At 47.1% G+C, this 26,705-nt stretch overlaps 1 protein-coding gene across 7 annotated transcripts in view; it reads right to left on the minus strand.

Annotated features, from left to right (window-relative positions):
• Window positions 1-2,891: 2,891 nt before the first annotated feature.
• Window positions 2,892-26,705, minus strand: part of TLN2 (talin 2) — a 447,276-nt gene continuing 423,462 nt past the window's right edge. For 4 of the 7 annotated variants that reach the window (XM_043555273.1, XM_043555268.1, XM_043555269.1 and 1 more), the window contains 6 exons: window positions 25,765-25,889; window positions 14,086-14,215; window positions 11,946-12,004; window positions 11,627-11,854; window positions 8,455-8,580; window positions 2,892-6,943 (listed from right to left, as the gene is read on the minus strand). In XM_043555273.1, coding sequence (XP_043411208.1) covers window positions 6,815-6,943; window positions 8,455-8,580; window positions 11,627-11,854; window positions 11,946-12,004; window positions 14,086-14,215; window positions 25,765-25,889 — 797 coding nt within the window. In that variant the 3' untranslated portion in view covers window positions 2,892-6,814. The remainder of the gene's footprint in view (window positions 6,944-8,454; window positions 8,581-11,626; window positions 11,855-11,945; window positions 12,005-14,085; window positions 14,216-25,764; window positions 25,890-26,705) is intronic. The other 3 variants (XM_043555274.1, XM_043555271.1, XM_043555272.1) reach the window with 1 other exon arrangement.

Genomic DNA, 26,705 nt, shown 5'->3' on the forward strand with positions numbered 1-26,705 from the left:
TTTGCCCTCTGGTGAGCACAGAAAGCATGTCTCAACATTCGGTTCGGGGCTTCACAGAATCAAACTTCTCTTTCTAAAAATAAGACATAGAGCGAAGAGAAGCCCAAGCAGACAGGAAGCTCTTCTTGTGGCCCCAAGTGCTGGGGCCCCATTACTGTCCCTCTCAGGTGCCAGCCCCACAGGGCTTTTCTGTCCCCGTTTCCAAGCCAGCCAGTACAGAGGACCCGGGGCTGGGCTTCTCATTCGGGAGGTTCAGTTAGCGAAACTGCTGCAATCACACCCTGTGATTGCAGACAATGTTCAAATAAAAACCCACAGTTGCATTGCTCTCCACCATGAGACATTCTTGAGCACTGGAGATTTAAACTATTTTATTTTATTTTTTTTAATGTTTATTTTTGAGAGAGAGCGAGCGAGCACACGCAGGGGAGGGACAGAGAGAGAGAGGAGGACACAGAATTGGAAGCACGTTCCAGGCTCCGAGCTGTCAGCACAGAGCCTGATGTGGGGCTTGAACTCATGAACTGTGAGATCATGACCTGAGCCAAAGTTGGGATGCTTAACCGACTGAACCACCCAGGTGCCCCTATTTAAACGATTTTTTAAAACTTGAGAGATAGCAAGCGGGGAAGGGGTCAAGAAAGGGGGAGAGAGAGAATCCCAAGCAGATTCTGTGCTGTCAGCGCAGAGCCTGACTCGGGGCTTGATCCCACGGACTGTGAGATCATGACCTGAGCCAGAATCAAGAGTCCGACGCTTCACCGACTGAGCCACACAGGTGCCCCAGCATGGGGCTTTAGACTCAGGAAAGAACTGTGGTCTGAGAGAGAGAGAGACCCCAGATCAGGATTTTGGAGATGCCAGGTGGGAGTAAAGCCAAGGCTGGCTCTCAGGAACCTGCACCTTAAAGAACAAGCTCCTTAGGCACTCAGTGACTCCTGGGATGCCCCCTGCCTCCACACACTTGAGGACTTGCCATCCTGTCCTGTTCCGAATTGCCCAGCAGCCCCTCCAGCATGTCTCTGGCTCTGCCACATGCATACGGGGTTCTCTCTGCCCTTGAGGTTCCTTCCCCCTGCCTCTGCCTAATTTCTACCCAGCCTGCCAGGTTCTCCATATACTGTTGGTCACAAGCATGAGCTTTGGAAACAAACAAGTGTGAGTATCTGCTTTGCCACTCACAAGCTGCGTGATCTGAGCACAGCGGTTGGGAGATCCCAGTTCTGCCGGCTGTGTGGCCTCGGCTATGTGACCTAACCTCTCTGTGCCTCAGCCCTATCGTCTCTAAAATAATAAAGGAGTGCCTCTGTGTCGTGCTCTGTGTGGATGTGGTAGGGATTCCAGAGGGTAATAAGTTCCGTTCCTGGCATGTGTTAAGTGTTCAATAAACTAGCTATCTAGACATGAGTGCTCTATCTGCTCCCCTCTAAGTCAGTCCCTCCTGTTGTGGCATCTCCTGCCGGAGAGGCTCTCGGCTCACACCCTCTTTCCTTGCTCTCAAGTTTTCTGGCACAACAGCCTGGGCCCCGACGCACTCCTGAGCGGCTGACCTCTGTCAGTACATCTCCACGCTTCGATCACGAGTTCTCTGAGCTTCCTGCAGAGGGATTCATCTGATAACAATCCCAGTGTCCCAGCCGGATGCAGCGGCCCTTGTGCGGTGTTCCTGGCCGCCCTCCTCTCTGGGCCGCACGCCCCAAGCCCCGACTTCCTCCTTGTTCCCCTAAGCGATCCATCCTTCAGAAACCAGGCCTCTGCATGGGGTGGTCCCTAGTGCCTGGAATGCTAACCCCTGCCTCTTCTCTACCGGGAAAACTCCTATCCGTTAGGAGTCAGGCCGAATGCCCTCTTCGTGAGGCTTTTCTCAACTCCAGGGCTCTGGCCTCTTTGCTCAGGGCCCTGGCTCAAGTGTTGGTGACCTTCTCTACGGTCTCCAGTGTCCTTCCCAGAGCTGGCGATGGGGCACTCAGGTCTTTGTGGGCCAGCCCGATTTAGCTGCACAGAGGATGTGAATTCCTATAGCCGGCCTCCAACCCCTCGCCTCCCACTGCTGTGCCTTGCTGCCTTCTTGCTGTGCCCCTCCGCCAAACGGCCACAGCACCTTCCCCACTGCTGTGGAGGCAGGAAACGTAGGGGGCCACAGGAACACTGGCTCCCCTTGCTCCCTCCTGGACTGCACCTCAGGCCATCTGCAGTCTGAGCCCCATTTCCGTCAAGTCAAAGATAGAAACAAATCACCAGTTTGCCTAGAGATCCTCCATCACCATTTCAGGGAGGGAAATAATCCTCTTAGTTGTGAGACAGGGAGGGCACACTCTCCGTTGCCATGGTGATTCTCTGACATCGCCCTCTTGCAGAGTAGAAATGCCTCACAGTTTTCGGAGTGTGGCTTCCCCCCACAAGGATGCTGCCAAGCCATCTGCACTCCCCCCGCCCCCCAACACAGAGGAGAAGGTGCAATCCCTGTGGGTTGCATTTCAGCCTCAGCTGTCAGAGGTGAAGCTCATCTTCCTGGGTCAGGTGCCCCTCAGGGTCGGAGAGTAACGCAGGGTCAGCTGGGTACCACACCATGGTCACTGAGCTCCAAGCTGCTTGTCCACGGGGCCTGCTTCTTTCAGAGGAAAATAATCATCTTCCTACTTATGGTCTATTTCTCTGAATTTCCTCCAGAGCCAGCAAAGCTACATAGACAGTGGTCCCTGTGGCTTTGCCTCTGTCACACACACACACACACACACACACACACGAACTTCGTTCCTGTCACACACACATGCCTGGTTAACTGCGGGGTTGTACTCAAGGTAGAATTTCTCGCCCATAAAAAAAGGGCACATCCTCCTCCCTCTCCCCCACCTTCCTTCCATTTCCCAGGACATTTTCACACAGGCTCATTCCTTTAAAAGTTTATTTCTGGTGAATTAAAAAAAAATAATTTATGCGACCAGATCAATAAAGACATTATGACATAGGGCAGAGCTTAACTTTCCTGTTTGCTCCTAGATTTTGCAGCCAGGTGGGAAGGTGGTGGAGGGAGACCCACACTCATGCACTGTGGAACAAGGAGAGGCCGACGCTTAAGGGAAGGCCGAGCGGGACTCAGAGGAAGGCCAAATCCCAACCTCTTGTACAGAAATGTCCCTTCATTGTGTTTTTTTAGAGTCACCAGAAGCTCTGTCACATGCCTGTTCCTAATGACCATAAACATACCAAGCAGACGCTCAGAAAGACGGAGTTGTCATCTCAGGGACTTTTAAAGGTGGCAGAACCTTGCTTGTGGACAAAGACACCTTTCCCCCGAGGCCCCCTACTGGGGAGGCCAGCACCTGGAAGAGACCTTGGGGAGTTGGAACCCGAGCCCCTAGCACAGCTGTTAGGATCTTTGGGTTTCTGAATTCTATTTGCCTCTTAGCCTGAAGGGGACATGTGTCCCCAACTCCTTGGGTTCCCCTAAGGGTCTCAGAGGTGGCTACTCCCTTGGTCAGCAGCGGGGACACTTCCTCCATGAGTCTGAGAACTGAACATGCTCATAGTCTGTCCTGGGGTCTCAAAGCCAGAATCCCCTGAGGCTCTGCCATGACCCAGAACCTCAGAGCTTGGGGAGATGTGAGGGTTCACTGCTGAGGAGGAGGAGGAGGTGGCCTATGAGTGGGAGGTCCTCAAGTCCCCGGGGAGTGGAGACCACAGCTTGCTTACCACCATCGTCCTGCAGCCTGGTTCCTGCATGAGGTTTCGGCCTTGGGATTACTTTGGTGGTGGGGTTCATTGTCTTGGGGGATGGTGAAATTTGGTACTAATACATTGATAAGCTTAGAATAGGCTCTGGTTACTAGAAACTCACAGACTGATGAAACACCCAGAAAGCACATAGGGAAAGCCTCTGAGAAGCCCTAAGGGTATTTGTGATAAAGCATTTGCAGTGGTTCAGGTGGCTCCTCAGTAGGTGGCCTGGGGTCCCCATGACACCTGACTGCACAGCCGCCCAGGACTCAAGGTTCTGCTCACACTGACCTGCTGGGGCACCGCCAGTCTAAATAAGGGCTGGCTGCTTAACTGAATGTGGCTTTAAGCATCCTTACACTCCAAGACTTTTGAAAGGCAGAACCAAACAAAATCCAAACTCCCAAATCAACGAGCAGTTCTTAAGGCCAGTTCAGGTTCCTTTCTTGACCTTCTGAAATAGAAATTTTGGGGCACAAAGATCAGCTAAAAGCTTCGAAGCCCAGTGCCAGTTCCCCTCATGGGGCACACACCTGCTTTCCCTTCACAGGGACAGAAGCATTTCTATGCTCCAGGCCTGGGACCATTTTTACCCTGAAACCATCTTCTTGTTAGAGGCTCCTCAATGAAGGCTCACACCCCAAACACAAGTCATATCTGCCTTAGCTCCTTTTGAAGAAGAACCAGAAGCCCCCTCAATGCCATTTGGGATCATGTGCTGTAGAGCCTACTAAATAACTCCTGAAGCAAAGTCTTTCGACCATTTGATGAAATGGGAAGAGATGAAGGCAGCCACGAGGTCATGCACACACACACGTCTGCAGTGTGGATGAGGAAGGGACAGGTGAAAAACCAGCACCACGCCCGGTGATAATGATAACTGGGAACCAACTTCCCCAAAGCTCCTAGCAGCAGAACACTTGAGACAAGAGTGTATTTCTATAGGTCATACAAGAACAAGCTTGGTTTCATGCCTGTTCTCTCAAGTTGTAAAGGACAGGCCTCTCTGCTGCCTCTCTCTGAAGGGTTTTCTGTATCGAACGCAATAGAGGTTTTCAATGACTGAGGCAGGGACAGAGAACTCCCTGTCTGCCCTTGCCTCACTCCTGGGATGCCGGGATGTGACAGAGGACAGGTGGGAAGAGGAGAGGGAACCAAACAGCCTGGAAGAAAATATGGGGAGGGTGGGCCATGGAGGGGCTCCCTGGGTCCTGCTACATGAGGCCATTAACACACCTCGACTCTGAGCCTTTGGGTCTGATTAAGAGTCTCAGCACCCTGTGCCTGTCCAGGGAACATCTCTCGGGGAGAACCTTCATCCCTGCCAAGTCCAGGGGGCCCTCAGTTTTCATCCTGAGGTCTGAGAGGGTACAGCCCAGGGCAGGGAGGAAGAGCTGTACTAGCTACACTCAGGGAGAACCAAGAGTGTGTGAGCTTCTTCCTGAGAGGCCAGGGCTCTGTTGCTCCCTCCTCTTCAGAGCTGGTACCCACATCCCCCCAGTGCCCTACACTCTCTCCGCTTTTTATTTGTACTGTATTTCCTCTAACTTTCCACTTGTCTGGAAACAAATTTGATGTATAGCGCTTGCAAGTCTCTAATAAATACGGGCAATGGTCAGAGGTTTAATTAAATTTTAAAATTATGCCACAGGCTAGAGTCTATTAAAGCAGGACCAGGGGGCAAGGTCTAAAAGTTATGCCTTTTGAGGACCCAAGCATCCAGTTATCAGCTTTGAAACCCATGGACGTCTGTTACCATCTTCTTCCCTTCCCCTCATGAATTCTCTCATGGACGCTTGCTACCTGGCGTTCGGATCTATTCCACGAGTCATTCGTCCTTCATGTACTGTTCTGATTAAAGACTCAGATTAAAGGTAAATTCAAGGCCTTAAAATGCCCTTTTAAAGAAAGGGATCTGAAAGGAGAGCAAAACAAGAGAGGAGGGAAAGTAATACGAAATTCGGGAGGTGCAGCATCAGGAAGATGGACTCTGGATGTACCATACACCTTCCCTTGAAAGATGCGAGAGTGAGCAAGTCTACTTGTTAAAGGTTCACACTGATTTCAGTTTGCATCTGGATTGTAAGAATGTTAAGACACAGAACAAATTTGCACCTTGGGATGGAGGGCAGGGGACAGATTTTGAAACAGATGCCTTGCAGTTCTGAAATCTAACGATTTTGAGAGCAGAGGACCCCGGGTAGGACCTGGCAGTCACCAAGGAAGTGCTTTATTCTAGCTGAATCCCCACCTCGGATGCTCCGGAGGGGGTGTCGAGGGGACTGTCATCGGAGGACATGGATTTGTCATCAGAGGCCATGGGACTTGTATGAACTGAAAAAGTCTCTGCAGAGTAAGGAGCCCACACATTTTATTCCAGCCTCTGCTCACCGAGCCCTGACAGTCCCCCATACTTCTGCCCTTTGGATTACGGAGGAAAAAAACAATCGTTCAGTTTTTTTGGGCCACAGATTACAAGACGGGTCTAGATTGTACAAGGAGCTTACACACTGAGGCAAGAAAGCGTGCAAATGGGAGCAGGAATTCTCCATCCTCTGGGTGAGCCAGTGCTTGAGATACAGAAGGACGGCAGTGGCCCTCCTGGAGTCCACACTGGTTCACATTTCTAGCTTTTATTAGCCATGTCCAACTCCAACCTCCATCTTCTCCTGAGAGGGAGAATAATCTCTAGGATATCAATGCTTTCCCCCAAGCCATTATTTTTGTTTCCTCTTAAGATTTCACAGAAGGCCCAGGAGCAGGCCTAGAGAAGGACCAACAAAAGCAAAAGTGTCTGAGAACGACATAATACTGACTTCTCTTCTTTTTGGTAACAGTTCACGAAACGTGTGCCCCTCTCTCCTGAGATACGGTGAGGCATGAGGGGAGGTGGCGAAGGAGCTGTGGGTGGGACACTGTACCGTGTGACATCACGATCATGCAGCCGGTGCCCGACAGGACAGAGACGTGAGAATGAGCACTCAGGGCTCTGCGTTGGCCCCAGGGGAGGCAGGCAGTTTCCAGGTAAGTCCCAGCTTCTCAGGAACACTATTTGTTGCAAAGTCGTTCCCTGGGGCACGCCATCTTGGCTCTGGCCTTAGCCTTCATCCTCCCGCAGCTCAGTGGGTAGGAATTTATACTGCTGTTGGCGGATCTGTGCCAGTTTTTTCCTCGCTTCTTCCAGTTCTCGTTCTTTTTTCAACATCTCTTCCTGGGCGGCAATGATCTAGAAGGAAAAATGACAAGCTGGATGGATCTAGAACTCTCCAGAAAACTGCCCTCCCAACTCTACTGCTTGTCTCATAAGTTCCCATAGCTTCTGCTACACACAGCCGTACAATGGTACTAAGGATCTTAGTGCTGGAGACCAGCCTATGGGCCACAGTTCGGTTTTTGAGATCCAAACGACCCAAGAAAATTAAGTGGCTTCTGGCCAATGATTTAACAGCAAACATCTACTGCATCCCTACTATGCACCAGATGCTGTGTAAACACTTTGCACGGAGCATCCCATCATCCTCATGACAACACGGTGAAGTCCTTATTGAATGTCCCATTTTTCCAATGAGTAACTAGAAACTGAGAGATGTGGGTCTACCTTCCTTAACACCCAGCTAGTGGAGCAGGACTTGGCCAAGTGATGCTGAAGCTAAAGCTGGAGTCCTTAACCAATTGACAGCTTTCATATATTTGTTTCATGTTTCTAAGATATGATCTGAGGAGTAGCACTTAATAGATAACAGGTGAAAAAGGTAAGTAAGTGTTCAAGAAAGCCAAACAGCGTACTTTCCCGTGGGCCCTTTCAGAGCCTCTACTAACCATCAACGTGCTAGTCCAAGGTGGAGGTATAGAGGGCAGTCTTTCCCACCTTATCTGATCAGTCACTTTTCCTCATGGAACTTCTCATGGAACTAGCGCATCAAGAAATCGATGCTGATAAAAATGCACCCAGTGTATGTCTACTGGGAGTGGTTTGGGAAGAGCTGAGGAAGGCATGGGCATGAGTAACTTCTGGGCATTGATAAGAAAACCGATCATGTATAATGGATTTGTATTAGCACATATCCTAAACGGCAGGCCTGATTTCCTGAAGTTTGCTCCTCACTACCATGCACAAGAATGCAATCCTGTGTGAGTCTGAAGCCCAGCTGCTCTTATAAAAGTTGTGGGAAGGGGTTATCGTTCATTCTCTCTGTAGGGCCAAATATGTGAAGTGGGTAGTATCTCCAAATTCGTCATTTTATTTAAATGATAATACTACTGCCTTTCACTCTCTCTTCTTCCCCCTTTCTGTAACAGAATCCCTGATTTTTACCTAGCCACAGGGGTACTCAGAAAAGAATACTACATTTTCCAGAATCCTTTGCACCGGGTTGGTTGGCCATGTGACTAAAGGCTGACCAATGGTATGTGAGCGGGAGCAAGGGACGCAACTTCAGGGTCCTGTGGTCCCTTCTTTCTCCCTTTCTGATGGCTGGGAAGTGAGGGTGGTTACTGACCCATTTTGGAGCAAATGGCCAAGGCAACATCTCAGGGAAGGTGGGGGGAATAAGGCAGATGGATCCTGGGGATGACACACAAAGGAACCAGCACACCATCCACAGATTGCCTACACCCACAATTGTTTCCCAAAGGAGAAATACACTTCCATCCTGTTGAAGTCATTGTTACTTTGAGTCTCTGTAATAACAAAAGGCCCATCTCGGGAATAAACACTGTCTAGATTTAATCACAAACCTGAGCAATGCCCCCTACAAACTTTGTTTTCACTACAACATCGTCATCGTCAGCTTTGCCAAATGCTGCCTTCTGGGCTGCACGAACAAGATTATCTGAGGCTCTTTTCACAGCATTTCCTGCTGCCTGGAGAGGAGGGAAAAGCATACATTATATCATTAGAAACAGCCAATTTGGATTCACCAAGAATAGACATGAGAGTACAATTCATGGGATTATGAATGGCTTATCATCCAATTATAACACAGAATTTCTCTTTAGCAAGTATCCATCTGTCTGTCCAGCTGTCCAACGATTCTACCAATGCTGGCACCTACCTAACCTTCGCTCATTCACAGATAAATGAGATATAGTTCCTGGCTCCCAAAGAACACATACTTTTTTTTATCTTTTACTATTAAAAACAATTTTTTTTTAATGTTTATTTATTTTTGAGAGAGACAGAGACAGAATGCGAGTGGGTTAGGGGCTGAGAGAGAGGGAGACACAGAACCTGAAGCAGGCTCCAGGCTCCGAGCCATCAGCACAGAGCCCGACACGGGGCTCGAACTCATGAGCTGTGAGATCATGACCTGAGCCAAAGTTGGCCGCTCAACCGACTGAGCCACCCGGGCTCCCCAGAACACATACTTTTGAGGGAGAATTAAAATTATGTCCACAAATGATGGTAGCAATGTGAAACATGTGTTAATAGAAGCATGCCCAGTGGTCATCTCCTTGGTCTAGAAAACTATCTCCCGCTGCCCCATCCAATTAAAAAAACTCAAAGATGTGGTTCAGATAGCACTCTTCCTGTCTGCCTTGGCCTTACCAACACCTACTCACAGTGCTCCCTGCGTGCTCTGCACTCGCTTCTTTGTGGCCATTTCCACACTTGGGGTTGCCTCTCCCTTCCTGGACAGTGAGTCACTTGGGGGCAGAGGCTGTGACCGTTCTCTCTGCATCCCTAGTACTGGGCACACTGGATGCCCAGGGGTGGCACTCGCTGAATGCTTCTTGAGGGAATGATGGGCTAGGAAAGCACAACCTATCCCTGCATGGGAAGGCTGGGAGCCCCACAGTAACTAGGGCCTCGACAGGTCTATTTTCCGAGTCACAGCTGGGCTTTATGCCAAGTGCTCAAGGATGGGGCAATTGCTAGAGACAGGTAAAGAAAAGCTTTTTGATGTGAAGTCATACGGGCTTACTCTTAATGCTCATGAAGCATGGCCCTGGGGACTTGTCCTCTGCCCCCTGAGGTTTGGAATTTTCTTCGAAGGGTGGTCAAAGCTGCATTAAGACTCCCATATTCCTTGCCCAGGCCACCTCTGAGTCAAGGGCTTGTGTGTGGGGATTAGCCATCAGAAAGTTGAGTTTTTCTTAAAGCGAACTAGCTCATCTGGCTGGTGATCTCAAGTCACCAACAGGGACTACGAGGGCTTTTGCACAAGAAGAGAAGGGGAAGCCAATTAATATATATGACAAACCTGGTCTCAAAAGAGCTTTCTGAGTTTAGAGGTCATCAGTGCACTTTTCTGAGGCAGGAAATGGGGTCGAGTAACTTACCTCAGACCCTGCAGCTAGTATGTTACAGAGATGGGATTTGACTACAGATCAGTCTAGCCCCACGGGACCTCTGGGTCACTGCAAGGGACTCAGATAGGACACTGCAGCATCCAGTTAAATCAGCAATGATGACAAAGAGAGCGATGCTGTGCTCTGTCTGTGTAAGTCCTTGGGGGTTAGAAATCTCTTGACCCCACATCAAGAGATGTGGGGGTCACATCTCTTGACCTTCCTAAGAGCCAGTGAGGTATCTCTATCCACATTTTATAGCTGAGGCAAACTAAGGCCTGAAAGGTTTTGAGTCATCTGTGTTAAGATCACATACTTCATACATGGCAGAGGCAGGACTTGAACCCAGGTCTCTCTTAACTCAGGATGCTTTCGCCAGAAATGTCCCCCAAACCCACAAACCACATGTTCGTCAACATGAAGCTCCCCATTTCCCCCCTGGGTTTAGGGGAGGTGGGTGAGAGAGAGACTCAGGAGAACCCAACAACAGAAATACATGTTAGGACGTGCAAAATAAAATTAAAGTTCTGGGTTTTGGTGAAATTGTTCTCACACTTCTGCCATTTATGAGTTTATTCACGACGTATAAACATTTTTTTTCAGCAACAGAAACAGTCTATATCCTAAATACCTGGAAAATCTAGGAAACTGGAAACAAAACGTCCAAGGCATAAGGAAATTCTGGCATAATCAGTTGATGTAATATCATGCAATCATTAAAAATGAGACTCATGAAGAATGGACCAGTTAGCTTTGCATAGAGAAATTATGACGCCTTGTCTTCAAGTAAAAAGACCCGTATGATAAAATGTTACGTGAAAAAAAGCAGAATGTCTCTTGCTATGATTACAAGTAGACACAACTATTTTGTATAGACATAAAACAGGAAGAGAAAAAAATGATAACATTTGCCATGGGAAGATGTCGAGGCTATGTGGTTTTTTTCATTCAACCATTTCCTTTGCTGTGTTTAAAACACTTCTGTAATTAAAACAATCAGGAAAACGTATATGCACTGGGAGAGACTGGATTATAACCTACATAATAACCATGTCCTTTGGGCTCTGGGAAACCTTAGCCACAGTCGCATATAAATGCCTCAGTCCTTTCTCTGCTTTCTTTTGCCAACAGTGGAGGAGGGCCCCCTCTTGAATAGGCACCATCTCGGGTGTGACAGATGCAAAGATAAAGATGTGGTGCCTGTGCCTAACGAGTTCACAGCCTCCCGAAAGACAGATATAAAAATAAATACGGTGGTATCAGGTGACAGGAACCCTAAGAGTGGTCTGGCAAGGGGCTCTGGCAGGATAGAGGAGGGAATGACTGCCTGACATGCAGGAGGTCAGGGAGGGCTTTCTAGAAGAGGGGACTCTAGTGAGGAGTCATGAAGAACGAGCAGGTTGGGCTGGTGGGGAGGGGCCGGGACATTATGGGTGAGAGAGGGCCCCAACTCATGAGACCAGAAGGCACACATGGACAATGTCAGTCTGCTGGGGCAGCAGCTGTAGGATGCATGGCCGTACGTGGTAAAAATGAGAAAAGTAGGACAGCGTTAGCTGATGGAAGGCCTGGTGGGTCATGCCAAGGAAGTGAGACTGTCCCCGTTGGCGACACTTACCCGCTCCAACAGGAGTATTTTCCCACCAGCATCAGTGACCATTACCTGTAGCCGCCTCATGGCCTCTGAATCCTGGTCGGCCTTCACCTTGCAGGCCACGAGCAGCTGAGCCGTGGAAGCAGCGACCTGCTTGGCGGATGAGATGAGCTTCTCTTCACTGGCATGTCCCTGAACAGAGGCATTGGCCGCCTCACAGAGACTGCTGGTTGCAGCTGCCACCATCCGGGCCTGGGGACAGTTGACAGAGAAGTGACCCAAGGCCCAAAACTCCCTCAGGGGACCCAAAAAGCAAATGGGAAGGAAGGAGAAGGTGACTCACGGCAGAAATCAGCCCCTGCGACCACTGTCCGTCATCCGCAGCATTGGCGGGGATGGAGCCTACCTAGAGAGCGTAGAAATCCATAATGAGAGCCGGAAGGTGCAGGGTCATCTGCAGCCCCTCAGACTCTACCCTGCTCTGGAACTGGAGAGAACGACATCTCCTCGGACACACAGCAAAACCGGCGTGAGAAGGGAACACCCTTTCTCATGTGGGATTCTGCCATTCTGAGACTGCCTGCGGTCCACGGCGCCACAGTGACTTAATCTGAAAGGCTCAGAATGGTCTCCCTTTAGTTTCTGGGAAAACTGCTCAGGAGTGATGGACTGGGGCTGTCCTTACATGCTTATTTCCTCTGCTGACCTTTCTCCATTTCAAACTTGGGAGCCACTGAGCCCTCTTCTTTCAAGGGCCAAGGGAAACTTACATCTCTCCTGATCGTTGACCCTCAGGCCATGCTGTGACTTTCTGGCAGATGATGGGTGGGGGGAGGGGTGAAAAAAAAAGATAGTGCCTTTCCTTTGGTATGGTGGAGTGCAGACCTTGGTCTTAAGGAAATGCAGACTATTTCGTCAGGGGTGGGGAGAGAAGTAGGAAGCTAGATGTAAGATGATCTCTGCTTTGATTTAGAAATTATACGAAGAAGTGAAACATTTTCTGTCCAGATGTAGAGGGAATGGCTATGGGAGGAGACCTTTACATACCTTTACATGGTGGGAGGTGCCTGGAGAGGTCAGAGAGGAGTTCTCAAACCTCAATTTGAATATGAAATTAGGGATCTGCCAGCAATTATTAGGCACCATACCAGGGCTCGGTGAACATCAGATAAAACCCCAAGGTCCTGTCTATAAGCCTATAGTTTACTCAAGTCCAGGGGTGCCGCCTTTACCAACTTTCTCAATGTGTCAACAAGTTAGGTTCTCTTAGTACCTAGCAATCTGGTGCACGGTCAGCCCTTTATCAAGAGACTGAAATTTGTAGGTAAGATATTCCTAAAATCTTAAAATTGATCCATTTTTAGTCTTTACATATTGATGGGTCAACAAGTACTTGATTAAATAAGGTCAACACTCTGCTATATCTACAGAGCCTAAGGGAAAAGCACAAAGGGACAGACCACAGGCTGGCTGGAGAGAAATACAGATGTCAATAATGAGCAATAGAACACATGATGGTTTAGAAAGAGGAGCCGAAGTCTGTGGTCTGGACTACGACAAGGCTTAGCTCACAAGACACTTCGTGGAGGAAGACAGATGGCCACTCGTTGGACCTAACTTCCTGTCTATATTACAAGTTTTCTCAGGTCAAGGTGCAATCGTATCCATCTACCTATACACTGATGGCAAAGGCCTTTTAATATCAGGCAGAAATAATTGAAAACGATGGTGACCAAATTCCCCAAGCCCACAACCTGACAGGATTTCTGTAGTGCCTCTATATTTGAGAGGCTCTCTGCAAGGCGCGATTTGGATGGAGTCATTCCATGTTGTATGGGAACAACACCAGGGGTATTCTAAACTGTAAGACCCTCTTATATCCAGGAGTACTCTAATATACTAATAATCCTTTGGGTCACTGAAACAGAACTATGCTTTCATGCTAAAGCGGATGGAATGGGTTACTAGGGATGAAGCAGGTAAAAGAAATCTCAGATTTGAAACCAGACTGGCCTTTTTGATCAATGGGCTCAGGAAAATGCTAACTGCAGAGTTGGACGGCATTTAGCTCAGCAGTCCTCCAAAATGGATTGAGACGTTGGAGGTGGAAACTGTATTATATAAAGTCCCTGACCACGGTGCTCCTCCAGCCATCCGCTAGGAAAATATGACAGTTCACATCTTTAAATAGCTTAATCTACAGTGGGAATATAAACGTCTTGTTCAGGCCCTGATCACTGTCTGGAATGGGACGCTTTCCTTAACAAGAAGCAGATGAGAGGCCCAGCGGCCAAACCCGTCCTTCTGGAGGGCAGGCTTAAGCGAACAGAGTTTTCAGTCCGATGGGGCAAAGACGACCCGTTCGGTGAGGGAGGGCGCAGCACTGGTTTCCTCAGTGCGGGCCACGAGCAATCACATCTTTCCCTCAGCCCTCAGAGGCTCTTGCTGTGGCAATGTTCCAGCACGTGGCCAGAGGGGTTTACCCACCTTTCCTTGGGCCACCAGCTCCCTCTGGGCTGCCGAGGCCGATTTGACCAGGGCACTCGTGGCAGCGGCAATGGATTTAGCAGCTTCCAAAATCTGTTCTTCAAAATCCAGGGTCTCATCTGCTTGCTATAACAAAAGAAAATGGCGTCACATGCCATTCACATCCACAAAGGGTACTTTTTTGCCCAACTACTTACTGCTCCATCACCTGGCTCTTCATCCATTTATGTCTTTTGGCTGACAAACCACACCCAGGGCAGGTAGGCCTAAGCTGCCCCAAATCTCCATCTGCTGCCTCCCCCCTTCCCCGATTCTAAAAGGTACAAGCTGCATGGACATTCTACACAAATTTCAAATCAAGAAATTCTAAGACTATTTTTCCAGACCAGAATCTTTAACAGGATGTAAGTTCACTGTGAATAAACTACGCTCAAATTGCTCCACTAGCATCAACAACCGAAATTTAAATAATCGGTAATCAATTCTCACGAGTGGGTGGTAGAATCCTCTTCCAGACCTTAAGGCTCAAAAATGGGTTGAAACAATGATGAGGTGGCTAGGAGTTGTGAACAGCCTTATTTTTCTTGGGTAAAAACAAAAGCAAAACTGTATTTGCATCTTCTGTGGCTGAGCAGAAGGAGTTACTTACTAGCCACAGCTCACCAAAGGGGGGAAAGAAATCCAGGTGACATGACATCGAGGTGGAGCTTGTTCAGCCCCCTGGGAATGTGAGGCCCGGCTCCACCTGGGGAAGACCTCCGGCCATGACTGTGCAGGTGTTACGAAGCTAGGAGGGCCCTGCTCTAAGTTCACCAGCACCAGGCCAGCACAGCCCAGGTAGCTGAAGAGAAGCTCTGGTAAGTGGGGCAAGCCTAAGGACCTTGATCCCAGGCTGGCTGGGATGCAGTCTCACAATTTGGGGTGGTCACGCTGGATGCCCTCCGTGGTCCGCTCACCACTAATGTTCTGTGCACCTGAGTACGGTTAAGCCCCCCTTTGGTTAAGGAAAGTTAAAGGTGTGGCTGGTACCTTTCAGGCACTGCAGTGAGGGTCAGGTATAGCAATACTTTTCTTTGTGTGTTAAAATATACATGCCATTCACCCTCTGAACCAATTTGAAGTGTACAATGCAGCATCATCAGGTGTATCTGCAATGCTGTGCAATAGCAAAACGTCTTTAAGAGTGCCTACCACGTGCCAAATGTTTTGTTAGGCATTTCCACTTCCAATGCTTGTTTAATTCTGAGAAAGACGAAAACAAATCTTACACTGTAGTTATATTCATTCTCATATTCACAGTGGGAAAGCAGACTCAGGGAGCTAGAGTGTTGGGATGAGGTCATAGGGCTGCAATTAAGATTCTCCATCTCTCAGACTCCATGAGGATCTGTTCTTACTAGCCTGGTCACCCCTCTGGGCATCAGTGATGACTAACTTCATGCCAGAGGCTCAAAGTTGGTCGCTAATGGTCCCATATGGAACCTCAGACAGGATGGATACATAGGTACAATTTGTTTCCGTTCCCCATTCTTTATGACCACATCTTGAACTATGAGAGATTCCAAGCTCATTTTTATTTTTTACAAGTCATGTTATCAAAATAACATTTCAGTGCACGTCTGGTGAATCCAGAGAACGACGCCAGCATTTTAGAAGTTCTGAGAAGCCATACGTTCTTTCTTATCTGACCAAGTCTTGCTCTAGGAGCATTCAGGACAGAAGTGGGTTCAGTTGCAGTGGATTCATTTTGGAGTAAGGGAGTAATGGTGGAGTATAACATTTATTTACTGAAATAGAAAAACAACTCATCGTAAGACACTGGCATAAAAGGTACTATCATACGTAGGCCCCAAAGAAATTGCATTAGGCTCTGATATCAGTAGTTATCTAGTCAGTGACCTCGAATTAAGAACTTTTTTGGGAAATTCAGTCTACAAAAGAAACTCAAGTATCTAACAGATTAAAGCACCAGGGAAATCACGTAATTCTTGAGCCCCAAGGGAGCCCCCTCCACTGTGGCAGGGGAAACAGAAGCCCATGGTGGCTTCTGAATGGGTCCCAGATCCTGATCTTAGGCGGCCTCCAAGGTGAGTCCATGCACAGTGTGAAGTACCCCATCCGATTTCTGCTTTCTCAAATTTTGGGATCCACAAAAATGGAGTTTTCTTCCAATTAACTGCTAACTCTAAGCCATGGCTAGATCTTACAGAATCATTCTATTAAAACTAATTTTAAAGGCCTCTACCACGTCTCCTGCTGCCGTGAAGTTTTTTTGTAGAACACATGCTTGAAATAGATATTCAGCTTGGAAATATTTTTGACACCCACAGATTTTTCTTGCAGTGGCAACTGGTATAATGCCTGCTGATGAATTTTTGTTTTTCTTTCCGTAACGTCTCGATGTTTTCAAACGAACATGGCAGAGAGCCTCCTGTCTGGGAGACACTTGCTCTGACTAAAAAGTACTAGTTTCCCAAGAAAGGCTTAATAAAGCCGAACGGGATGACAACAGGGACAGAGGGCTAACGTCTAGACATTGTAGGCCAGGTTTATCCCTAAGACTAAGTGCCCATCTTTTCTCTCCTGCTGGACATAAACATCAACACCGGGCACTTCTTCATACCACACACAACTTCTAGCCTACAAGGTGGGATTCTCCCCAAGCCAAGGACACTCGGAAATGCCTAAGTGTCCCTGTCCATGCTGCCGTCTGCTTGGCTCTCACCAGCACCTGTGACGGCATCTGGGGGAAGGGCGGTGAGAGCTACAAGAGGAGGAGGGCACATGCTCAAGCGTGTTGCAGAAAAGGAAAGACACAAAGTGGCTTGGTCTTCAAAGGATCTTCCTACATAAAAGGATCACAACGAAATTGCAGGATTTGTCAACAGAACAAATCCCGCTGTAGCTGGGGGATGGCGGGCCATGAGGACAGTCACATGGAGCCGCTACAAGGAGAGCCTGAAGAACCCCGAGACCCAGGGCACAGGGAACTTAAGAAAAGGCTTTCATTAAACAGGCTAATAAACGGGCAGCCCTTGCTCAGAATCACCTGATGATCTGGTTCAAGATGCAGATTGTGTTTCAATAGGTCTCATTTCTAATGGAAGTGGGCTACTCCACGGGAAATGCTAGCCTGGGCTACGGGAAACAGACCCCAGTTAACTGAAGCCTACCCGCCTGACATTTCCTCCAGGACACGGACTGTGTTTTATTCCACTAATGTGGTCTCTCGAGTATACAATCAGGCAGTGTAGACTACATGATAAATGTTTGCTGAATGAATGTATCCATTCAAAACGAGTCTTCCAAGTTCTAGAGTTCAGCCAGAGGGCAATTTACATGGTTGGGGAAGGAGAAATGCATGGAGTAAGCGTCTACATCAGTAACTGTCCAGTCTGGGTTCCTCCGGGAGGAAGAAACACACATCTACACACTGGCTCCTGCCCCGTTCAAGGCCATGGGTTGTTATTTGTCTGCTCTGCCTTCACCCCTCAACCTGCATCCGTAGTTTGGTGTGACATCTACTCGTGCACATACGGACGCAAATGGCATTTCCAGCATTTTGCAAAGAGGCTCTTAGCGACGCAGTGCTGGTGAAAAGAGCACCAGATGTGCCAACAGAGAATCTGCTCTGCTTAAATGATTGCTGAATCTGTCTTCTCATCCTCTGTACAGTGTGCCCTTTTCCCTGCTCCCCTTCACTGTAAGAAAGCACTGGCCAGCTCACCGCCAGCCCTCAGGAGCTGTCCCTCCTGGACTGTCCACTAAGCCCTAGCAGAGGATAGACCTATCCTCCTCTTGACTTTCTGGTAGCTGTGGGAAAGGCCCAAGCACCCTTTTGCTGGTATTTTTCCTGTTTGGTGATCTCCTGCAGAGCTTCTCTTTTAAACAGTTGGAGGTCTGGGGAAGTGCCTCTGGGGAAAGGCCACGTTTTGGGCTGGCTCTCTTGATGCCTGCTTCCTGTGCTCAGAAGAACATGTGAGGCTCTTGTCTTGTTCTGATTGATCTAATGTGTCTCAGGAGCTTGAGGTTCTACTGGGGTACGAAGGGGGAGAAGAGAAGGGAAGGGAAATGGGAAGTCTTTACTCAGTTTGTATTTTGCCTTTTGGCCTTTCAGGCATTCTGAGGACATAACCTTTGGAGCAATTCATTTTCTGAACCTGCCTTCCCTCCTACCTGATAGGGTTGTTATAAGTACATTATAAATACATGTAGAGCACAAGTGACTCATAGCAAACGCTCAACAATTCCTAACAATTAATTTCATGGTGACTTCTCTTACTATCTTCGTGTTCTGTGGTTTTAAAAACTGTTCTTTTTAGACTTGGTGCTAAGCTACTCTGTTTTCCCTCTCTGAACCATTTTCCACTCATCATTTGGAGAAAGGGTCTAACTGCCACTTCTGATGACAACCTAAAATAACTACAAATAAAACCCATAATACACCAATGATGAATGAAGTTTCAAGTAACACACGATACCGACTGGCACTGCTTCCAGCTTCTGCCTCAACCCCCCCCCCCCCCAAGGAGATGGGCAATCTGGGGTTCTAGTCAGTGCCCTGCACTTTCTGACCACAGAGAATTTGCTGCCTTTCTCCAGGTATCAATCAGTTTTCTATTCGTTACTTACGGAGGAACCTCAGCTCTCTTGGTCCTGTAGCCTAGACGTGCTACAGTTCCAAATTAAACAGTTCTTAAGAAGGTGCTGACTTTCTCTCTTCCTTATTCTCTTAGTCTCCTCCATGGAGAAACCCTGCCTCCCTCAGGCCGCATCTTGGCCAACCTTCTCCCTGACGGGTTGTGGGGCACATGGTGCCCAGAGAAAAAATGTTTTGGTCTGTCGTCCTTTTACTTGCCATTTGTGAATTACATCCCTGCAGCCCTATGGCCCCTTCCCCCATGAGCTTGAAGGTGAGGTAGCTGAGGGTATCCATAGGAGATGGTCCAAAGGTCCCTGCCCTGGTGTCCGCCTCCCTCTGTGTAAACCTCCTTTAAGGGACTGCCTTGCTAAGAGCTGATAAACACAGGGGTCACCTTTCTCACAACTGGCTACAAAAACCAGACCACAACTCATGGTGCCATTTTTCCATTTAGAAATTGTGCTTTGTTCTGTGTTACCCAAAGTCCTGCAGAATGCTTGCTGTTAAAAACAAGGTCGTATCACATCAGACACTTTAAAAAAAAAAAAACTTTGGAAATATTTTTTAAAGGTGTGGACATTTTGCATATAATTTAAATATACTTGAGGGAAAAAAGGAGGCCAACACCAAGAACACACACAACACCAGGGAAGCATTTTCTTGCCAATTGGAAGCCTGAGTGGAATAGTTTGGCTGCTACCAGTTTGCTTCTGGTATTGAACTGAGAAGTGCCTAGGGGAGACCTTAGCCTGTACCCAAAAACTCAACTGTATAAGAGCCAAATCAGCTTTTCTTTTAGAGGCCACATGGGTGGGTTGTCTTTAGGACCACCACTCTTACTATAAATGAGAATTTATAAATGGGAAGATTCTTAGAATAACTAGACCTGCCAGGATCCCAAACCTGGACAGCTGGCCTCGTTCCCCTGAAAGCCCTAGGCAAACAGTAAACAGTCAAAATGGATGATGGAGAGAAAGGAGTGCCAAATGGTTTTGCCTCCAACTTGGGGAGGGACCACTCTTTGTACCCAGGTAATAACTGCATGTTCATGCAGCATCCATTAGAAAGGGTCCGAGCTTGCACGATTCGTATCTTAGGAGTGGTTTTCCCATGGTAGCTGTTGTTTTATTTGTTTTATTTTATCTTTTTCCTGATAAAAAGTAACACCACCGAAACCAACTTTTAACTGCTACTTCTGTTTGATGGAAAAATTATTAAAGATGATCGTGCTTTCAAAACAAGTCATGTGAGTGTTTACTTAGGAAGCACAGACAAAAAAGATAATGGAATGCTTTCAAATATCTCGATGAGATACATTCGCTGCTGTGATAGGAATCCTCTATAACTGACGAGAGTGTGACAAGACCTCCTGTTCCACACGGCCAGGAGTTACCTAGGAACATGGGTGGGTTGAGTTCCCCGCACACCTTTGCTTTTCACACTCTTTACATCTCGGGGACTGGCAGCCACTAGTGGCAAATGAGCTCAAAGCCCCCACTTCAGCCTTACAGAAAATGTCCTATCTGTTCCTACTGCTCCCTGAACACCTGGCTGCCCCTTCCCATCCACTCAGCTAATCAGTACAGCATGCTGGCCAACAGCAAGATTACAGAAAGAATTAAGAAAATCCCATCAGTTTTAACAAATGGGTTTCCCCTCAAGGCCCTTTTAAACTGGGTTTTTCTTTTTCGTTATTTATAATAACTTGTCATCTCTTTCCCATGACAGTTTGTCATTTTGGTCCAATAACTTTAACTGCAGTCAAAACCCAAACGCTGTCCTCTAGCTGCGTGAAGGTGGCAGCATCTTGCACACCCTCCAAACTGATCTGTTCTCAGTGGACAAGGATCCCAGGGACAGGTTCCACGTTATAACTCTGGAAGCTGGGACTCCAACACTGTGTTTCCCTCTCCTGTGTCATCACTTTGCTGCTGTCACTACGCATTCACTGCAAGCAACTTGGAGATGGCTTCTAGACCTAACAGGGGAAACTTTCCTGACCAACCTGTTCAAACCACTGGCTTGCCACCTGTGTGGGGCATTGCTTACACACATACTCAAATGTGCTCTTAAAAGAGCACTTCTCTGCTCCAAAAGACTGAGCTGTTGGCACAATGGTTCTCTTTCCAGAAAGCAGTGCTCAGTCTTCTGTTGAGACAGATCAGAATGAACTCACAAACTTCACAGGCGTTTCCATGAGGAGGAGGTCAAAGCCAACCAAAGGCGGCTTGCTGCGTGCCAGAAAAAATGTTTCATAATCCCAAACTTCCTGTTGCACCCAATTAGGCCATGGAATTACTTTCTGATTGTCAGCTTATTCTAAATATTATCACCTTCGACTGACCAGTTAACCTATCACAGGAAATGTGACAGACAGGGTGCACACTATCTTTGTTAGATACATTTAGTCCTGAGGTTTTTATAAACCCAGTGACTCACCATCCCTACAGTTAGTATGGCTGATTTGGTTTATATGTTTTGATACTATGGGCAGAAGGGAAATTTACAGAGAGTTGATCTGTGTTTAAATATTTGCTAGGAATTAGATTATGAAAATTACTAATTTCTAAATTGAAGATCAGGATGAAATGTAAATCTACGTGTGTGGGGGTTATAATGCTTTTAGCCCAGGTCACAAACATGGCCTGGAACCTTCCATTTTTTTTTTCCACTGAGCATATCCCTTAAGGATTCGTTACTGACAAAACTAAGCTATACATAATATCTCAAGCTCTTACGAAAACATCCACAATTATGATTTGTTTCTACAACAAACAAGAGAATCTAGCGACACTGATACAGGTCTTAAACGCTACAAGAAAAAAACGGAAATATAACATTATGAAATGGAATGAGCACCCCATCTTCTAAATCTGCTTGTGAGTTTAACATATGCTTTCCTGTTGCCTTATAAACTATATTAGGAACCCCCGGAGACAGGGCAAGACACTGTAGGAATATGTTTGATATATAGTTGGATTAAATAACAACCTAATATATCAAACATATCACACAGAGGCCTGCAGAAAAGGCATCCAGGTTTGACTGAGCTCGAGAAAAGGCAGCGTACTGCAGGCTACGGCTGCAGGGGGTGGTCACCACTGCCGCAAGTCCATTACCTCTCTGTGGAGCACAGTCTGTCTGTAAGTGTGGAAACGACACCATTAGCAACATTGTAGGTACACGCACCAGCCTTAATACCATCCGACCTTCTCTCCTTTTGCTTTGACACCATCTTCCCAAGAAAACAGTGGATCCAACTGTGCCAATTGGTTATTTGTGTTTGGCAGATCCCAGGCAAAAAGAGGTGCTGAGATTTTAAGGGCCTGAGGGGGGAAAAGGTGCCAGGAATCATCTTCATAAACCATGGAGCATTCTACTTTTAAAACAGGTGACCTGAGAATGCGGTGAGCAAAACAATTCAAACAGACAAAAAAAAATAAAACATTGCCCATCCCCGATACTATTCCTCTAAGCAGTGTAAGTGCTCTCCCGTTATGAAAGGAAAGCATTATTTGCTCTCTACTAAGGGCTTGTGTGTTTGTGTGTAGTTACAGGGATGGGAATGCGAGAGCAAATGCTTATTCACAGTATCTTGGGGATTACTTTTTTTTTTTTCAGTTATGGAAGGGGATGGAGAGAACCAATGAACCACAAAAGACTGGCTGCTTTTGGTGTCAGACTGGGAATTAAAAAAAAAAAAATGTTTATTTTGACAGAGTGTGTGTGAGTGCAGGGAGGGGCAGAGAGACAGGGAGAGAGAGAACCCCAAGCAGACTGCCCACTGACAGGGCAGAGCCCGATGCGGGGCTCAATCTCACGAACCACGAGATCATGATGACCTGGGCCGAAATCAAGAGTCGGACGCTTCACTGACTGATAAACTGGGGAAATGCATTCCTTTATAAAGGTAAGGAAGATATCTGATTTTATGCAGTTATTACCACATAGCAGATGGTTTTGTTCCTAGACAGGCACAAAAACCCTGGTTTGGGTTGAAGATTTCTTTAAAAGAATTTTATCGATAATATAATCCATGTGTCAGGAGCCTCTGGCCAATGGGTGGCGTAAGACTTCACTTCATTGTGAGGCACTCAGAAAGTACTGAGCACCCTTCCTAATAGGAATTGGGGAGCGGCCTAAGGTAGGCGTCCCCAAGGAAGAGACTCAGATCAACAGTTATGTCCACTTTGACCTTCACCGAAGGATTCCTTGGCTCTCCGTAAAGAGCCACACTGTAAATACAAAAGCTAGGTGACCCCAGGGCAGTGCAGGGAGCACCCACGCATCCACCTCTGCAGCCATCATTTATTTTTTAAGTGCTCTTATTTTTAAAACACTGTTTTACAAAATTTTAAAACCCAGGCACTCCCTGAATTCCACTGTCATTCTTGTACATTCCCCGCCTGTCTCCTCTGTATGTAAGTGTTGTTTACAGAGTTATACCGAGCACATAATTCTGCATCCTGTTTTTTTGTTCTGTTTTTTTTTTTTTACTTTACGTTTATGCCATGAGCAGAATCCTCTGCACACTGAACAGTCCTACCAACATTATTCTCAACAGCTGTGTACTTTTTCTTCAAGGAGACACTCAGGTCACGTCTAACTTCTTCCTACTACAAACAAGGCTCCAGGCAACAGCCCCGACCCCTTCCCCTCCCCCAGGTTTCTTTCTCTCTGGATTTCCTCCTTTGCACAGGAAGTGGCAGTAACAGCTCAGAGGGTACAGGCAAACCAAAAAGCTTCCCTGTGGAGCTGCCCCAGCCTCTGACATTGGCTAAACCCAGAAAACTGGTATGAACTGACTGTGTCATCCATAGCGCACATACAATGCTTCCAGATCAGTCGAGGCCACCTGACTCTGGCAAGGTATTTTGCCTCTGATCCTGCATGGACAGGCGTTGCTTTGTGGGCACGTTGCAAGGACCCGACGAGCCAACGCCTGTAAAGCACTGCTGAGCACATACTTGGTACTCAATCAGTGTGAGTCTTTTATTTTCTTTTTGCTAAGGCCATCAGCTCACGGGTCTATGGAAAAATTATTCTTTCAGGCATTCTCCTAGGAAATAGTAGATAAAAGTCTCTGAAGCATCTTTTTGGTTACTGCTTATTCAGTTAGGCACTGTATTCTTAAATTATCTCATTTAACTGTTATAACAACAATGCTATGGGGTAGGACCTCTAATTGCTGGGTTTTTTTCAGATCAAGAATCACGAGGTATATCAATGGCTGGACAGAGGGCAATTAGGACTCAGAGACAGAGCACAGAGGGACCTTACAAAAGGACAAAAGGAGAGGGATTAAAACAGGAGCTCTCAGAATCTGGGGAAGTGCTAATGTTACATGAGCACCAGGCTAATTCTCCAGAACAGTGTCAATTGACATGACTTCAGCAATAGCAGACGCAAGCTCTCCAGGAGAGGCTACTTGTGCTAAATCAGATGAGGAAAAGGGAAGACAAATTACACACAAAGCCTCCAAATCTTAGTCAACAGTTGCTTGCTTCTTAGTTGAATGCACATTTTCCATTTGCAATTAACCTGATTTATCAAGCAGAAATAAAGACAAAGCCAGAAAGTGGGAGCTGCCCCTATATACACATCCAGTTCTTAAACTTGTTGAGAACACCTAGGCCAATCTCAGACCTCTTAAGACCCTCAGGTTAGAGGCTAGTAGAGAGAACCCTGGTAACCCCTCAAATCAGAAAGCCATAACTCCTAAATTATATCTTGATGAGAGATTTACAGAAATGCCTTCACCAACTATCAGCAACTATCAGGAGACTGGTTCTAAGAATTTAATGGTTTTAAGAAGGTTCCCAAGCTCAATACATTCACTTACATGCTCACGTCTGTTTTACATGCAGCATTAACCTGGGTGCTGCTTTTGAGTGGTTTGGTGTATTTCAGTGCTCAGACTCCCTATTTTGGTTTTATAAAAATGGTAGAGTTTTAGGCATACCTAATCTGGGGGATCCAGCTTTTTCTGAGGGGAAAAAACCATATTTTACCTCCTAATGTTTTTGGGTCCTTGGAAGAGAAGTGAGGTGATGGGTACCAGCAGGGACTTGCTTGAATACAAAGAAAAAGAGGCCTCCTCTGATTCCACCGTCTTCTGGGAGAAGACAGCCGTGGGAGGTAGAGTGAAAGGTAACTGCTTCTGGACAGGACTAGGCTTTGCCCCTGGACAGCACTAGCTCACCATCCTTTTATGTATAATTGTCCTTCCTATGGCCCCATCTTAGAGTAAGTCCTTAAATGGCTGTTTCTCTTTAACATCTTAAGTTTTACATTTTTAAAAATTTATTTATTTTTTACAGAGAGACTGAGCATGAACGGGCAAGGGGCAGAGAGAGAGGGAAACACAGAATCCAGAGCAGGCTCCAGGCTCTGAGCTGTCAGCACAGGGCCCAATGCGGGACTCGAACCCACAAACCATGAGATCATGACCTGAGACGAAGTCAGATGCTTAACCAACCGAGCCACCCAGGCTTCCCTTAACGACTTAAGTTTTAAACATTTATCTAGATGACCAACACAGATGGAGAAGACATACCAGCCCACCAGTCTCCAGCATATACTGAGGAAGTCTGTTACTAGGTCCACTTTGAGGTCCACATTACCCTTTACTGATTTGAAGAAAAGGAGAGACCCCGCATTGCTATTTGCACTGCATTATGGAAACCAGAAAATTTGAGGGTGACAACGTCCCCTTCAGTAACAGGGACTTTCCATAGTAAGCATCTAACACCTGCTTTCTATATAGTGGAACTAAATTCAGATCCTAAGTGCCCTGGATTCTTCCTTTGGATACCCAAAGGTATTTTTCTGGGTGCTTAACCTGAAGGATCAACCCATGGGTTTTTTTCCATGCCCTGTAAAAAGGTGCTGGGCAGGTAGAGCAGGTCTGCCACTTGCCAGTCTAACCACGGGGAAGGGGACAGGCTCCCTGCGGGCACACCTAGCTTCACTTCACAGCCATCCACAGGAAGACCTATTGACATCGGACAAGCAGCCACACATGGACACTCACTTTCGGTTTGGCTCTTGGCTTCAGTTGCTCTAACTTCTTAGCAGCAGCCTCAATGGATGCCGCAGCCCCCAGTAATTCTGTTTCCGCGATGACAGTTGGGTCTTCTGGATCCACCCACTCTGTTCCTAAAATCAGTCCAAAGAGGGTCATTCTTGGTAGCTATGACCGCAGGGCTCTGGCTTCATTACCAACCATGTCTGGATTTACGTGCAAGGAGGCTCTGTCAGCCTACTAGTTGCAAAGTCCTAAGGGATCTTCTCTCCAGCTCTCACCGAGACCAGCTGGGCAAAGGGGGGCTCCTATCTGATCCTGCCGCTTGTGTAAGTCAGTTGTGTATACAGCCCTACCGCAGGAGCACTCATCGATGCAGTGTCAAAAATCAAGATCTCATGGTTCAAGGCCAGCTCGAGCCTTACTCTGACCTCTTTCTTAAAGCTCATGACCGCAAGTAACCATTTTCAAGATACTTGAGACGATGCGGACCACACAGATTTGTCATCCTCTTCTCTTGGGGACTCATGGAGAACCACCATTCACCTCAACTCAGACAAAGGGAACCTGATAAGAAAACCTTGCTCTGGTGAGGTGACTGCTTCTAATGTGACCACAAGGGGGTGTGCAAACAATGTACGGAGATGGTATCATTTCCTAGACATGGACTGTATGATTGAATGAGGATATTCTGATGAAGGCAAATGCAGATAAAAATAAAGGGCGATACCCTTAAGACAAGTGAGCTGCTCTAGGTGGATTATACCATTTAAGTGGAAGTACTTAATCAAAGGACTGGAAAAGAGCCTTGCTTGAGGAGGATATTACTTTGAAATTCTAACTCTATTCTCATTTGCTAAAAAAAACAAACCAAAAAACCCAACAAAAAAAAACCCCTACTGTATTCCTTCTGACTGTGTTCACCAAGAAAGGGCCCGTGTTGGCTGAGG

The sequence above is a fragment of the Prionailurus bengalensis genome, chromosome B3 (genome assembly GCF_016509475.1).
Source record: "Prionailurus bengalensis isolate Pbe53 chromosome B3, Fcat_Pben_1.1_paternal_pri, whole genome shotgun sequence".
In the NCBI taxonomy this organism is placed as follows: Eukaryota; Metazoa; Chordata; class Mammalia; order Carnivora; family Felidae; genus Prionailurus; species Prionailurus bengalensis.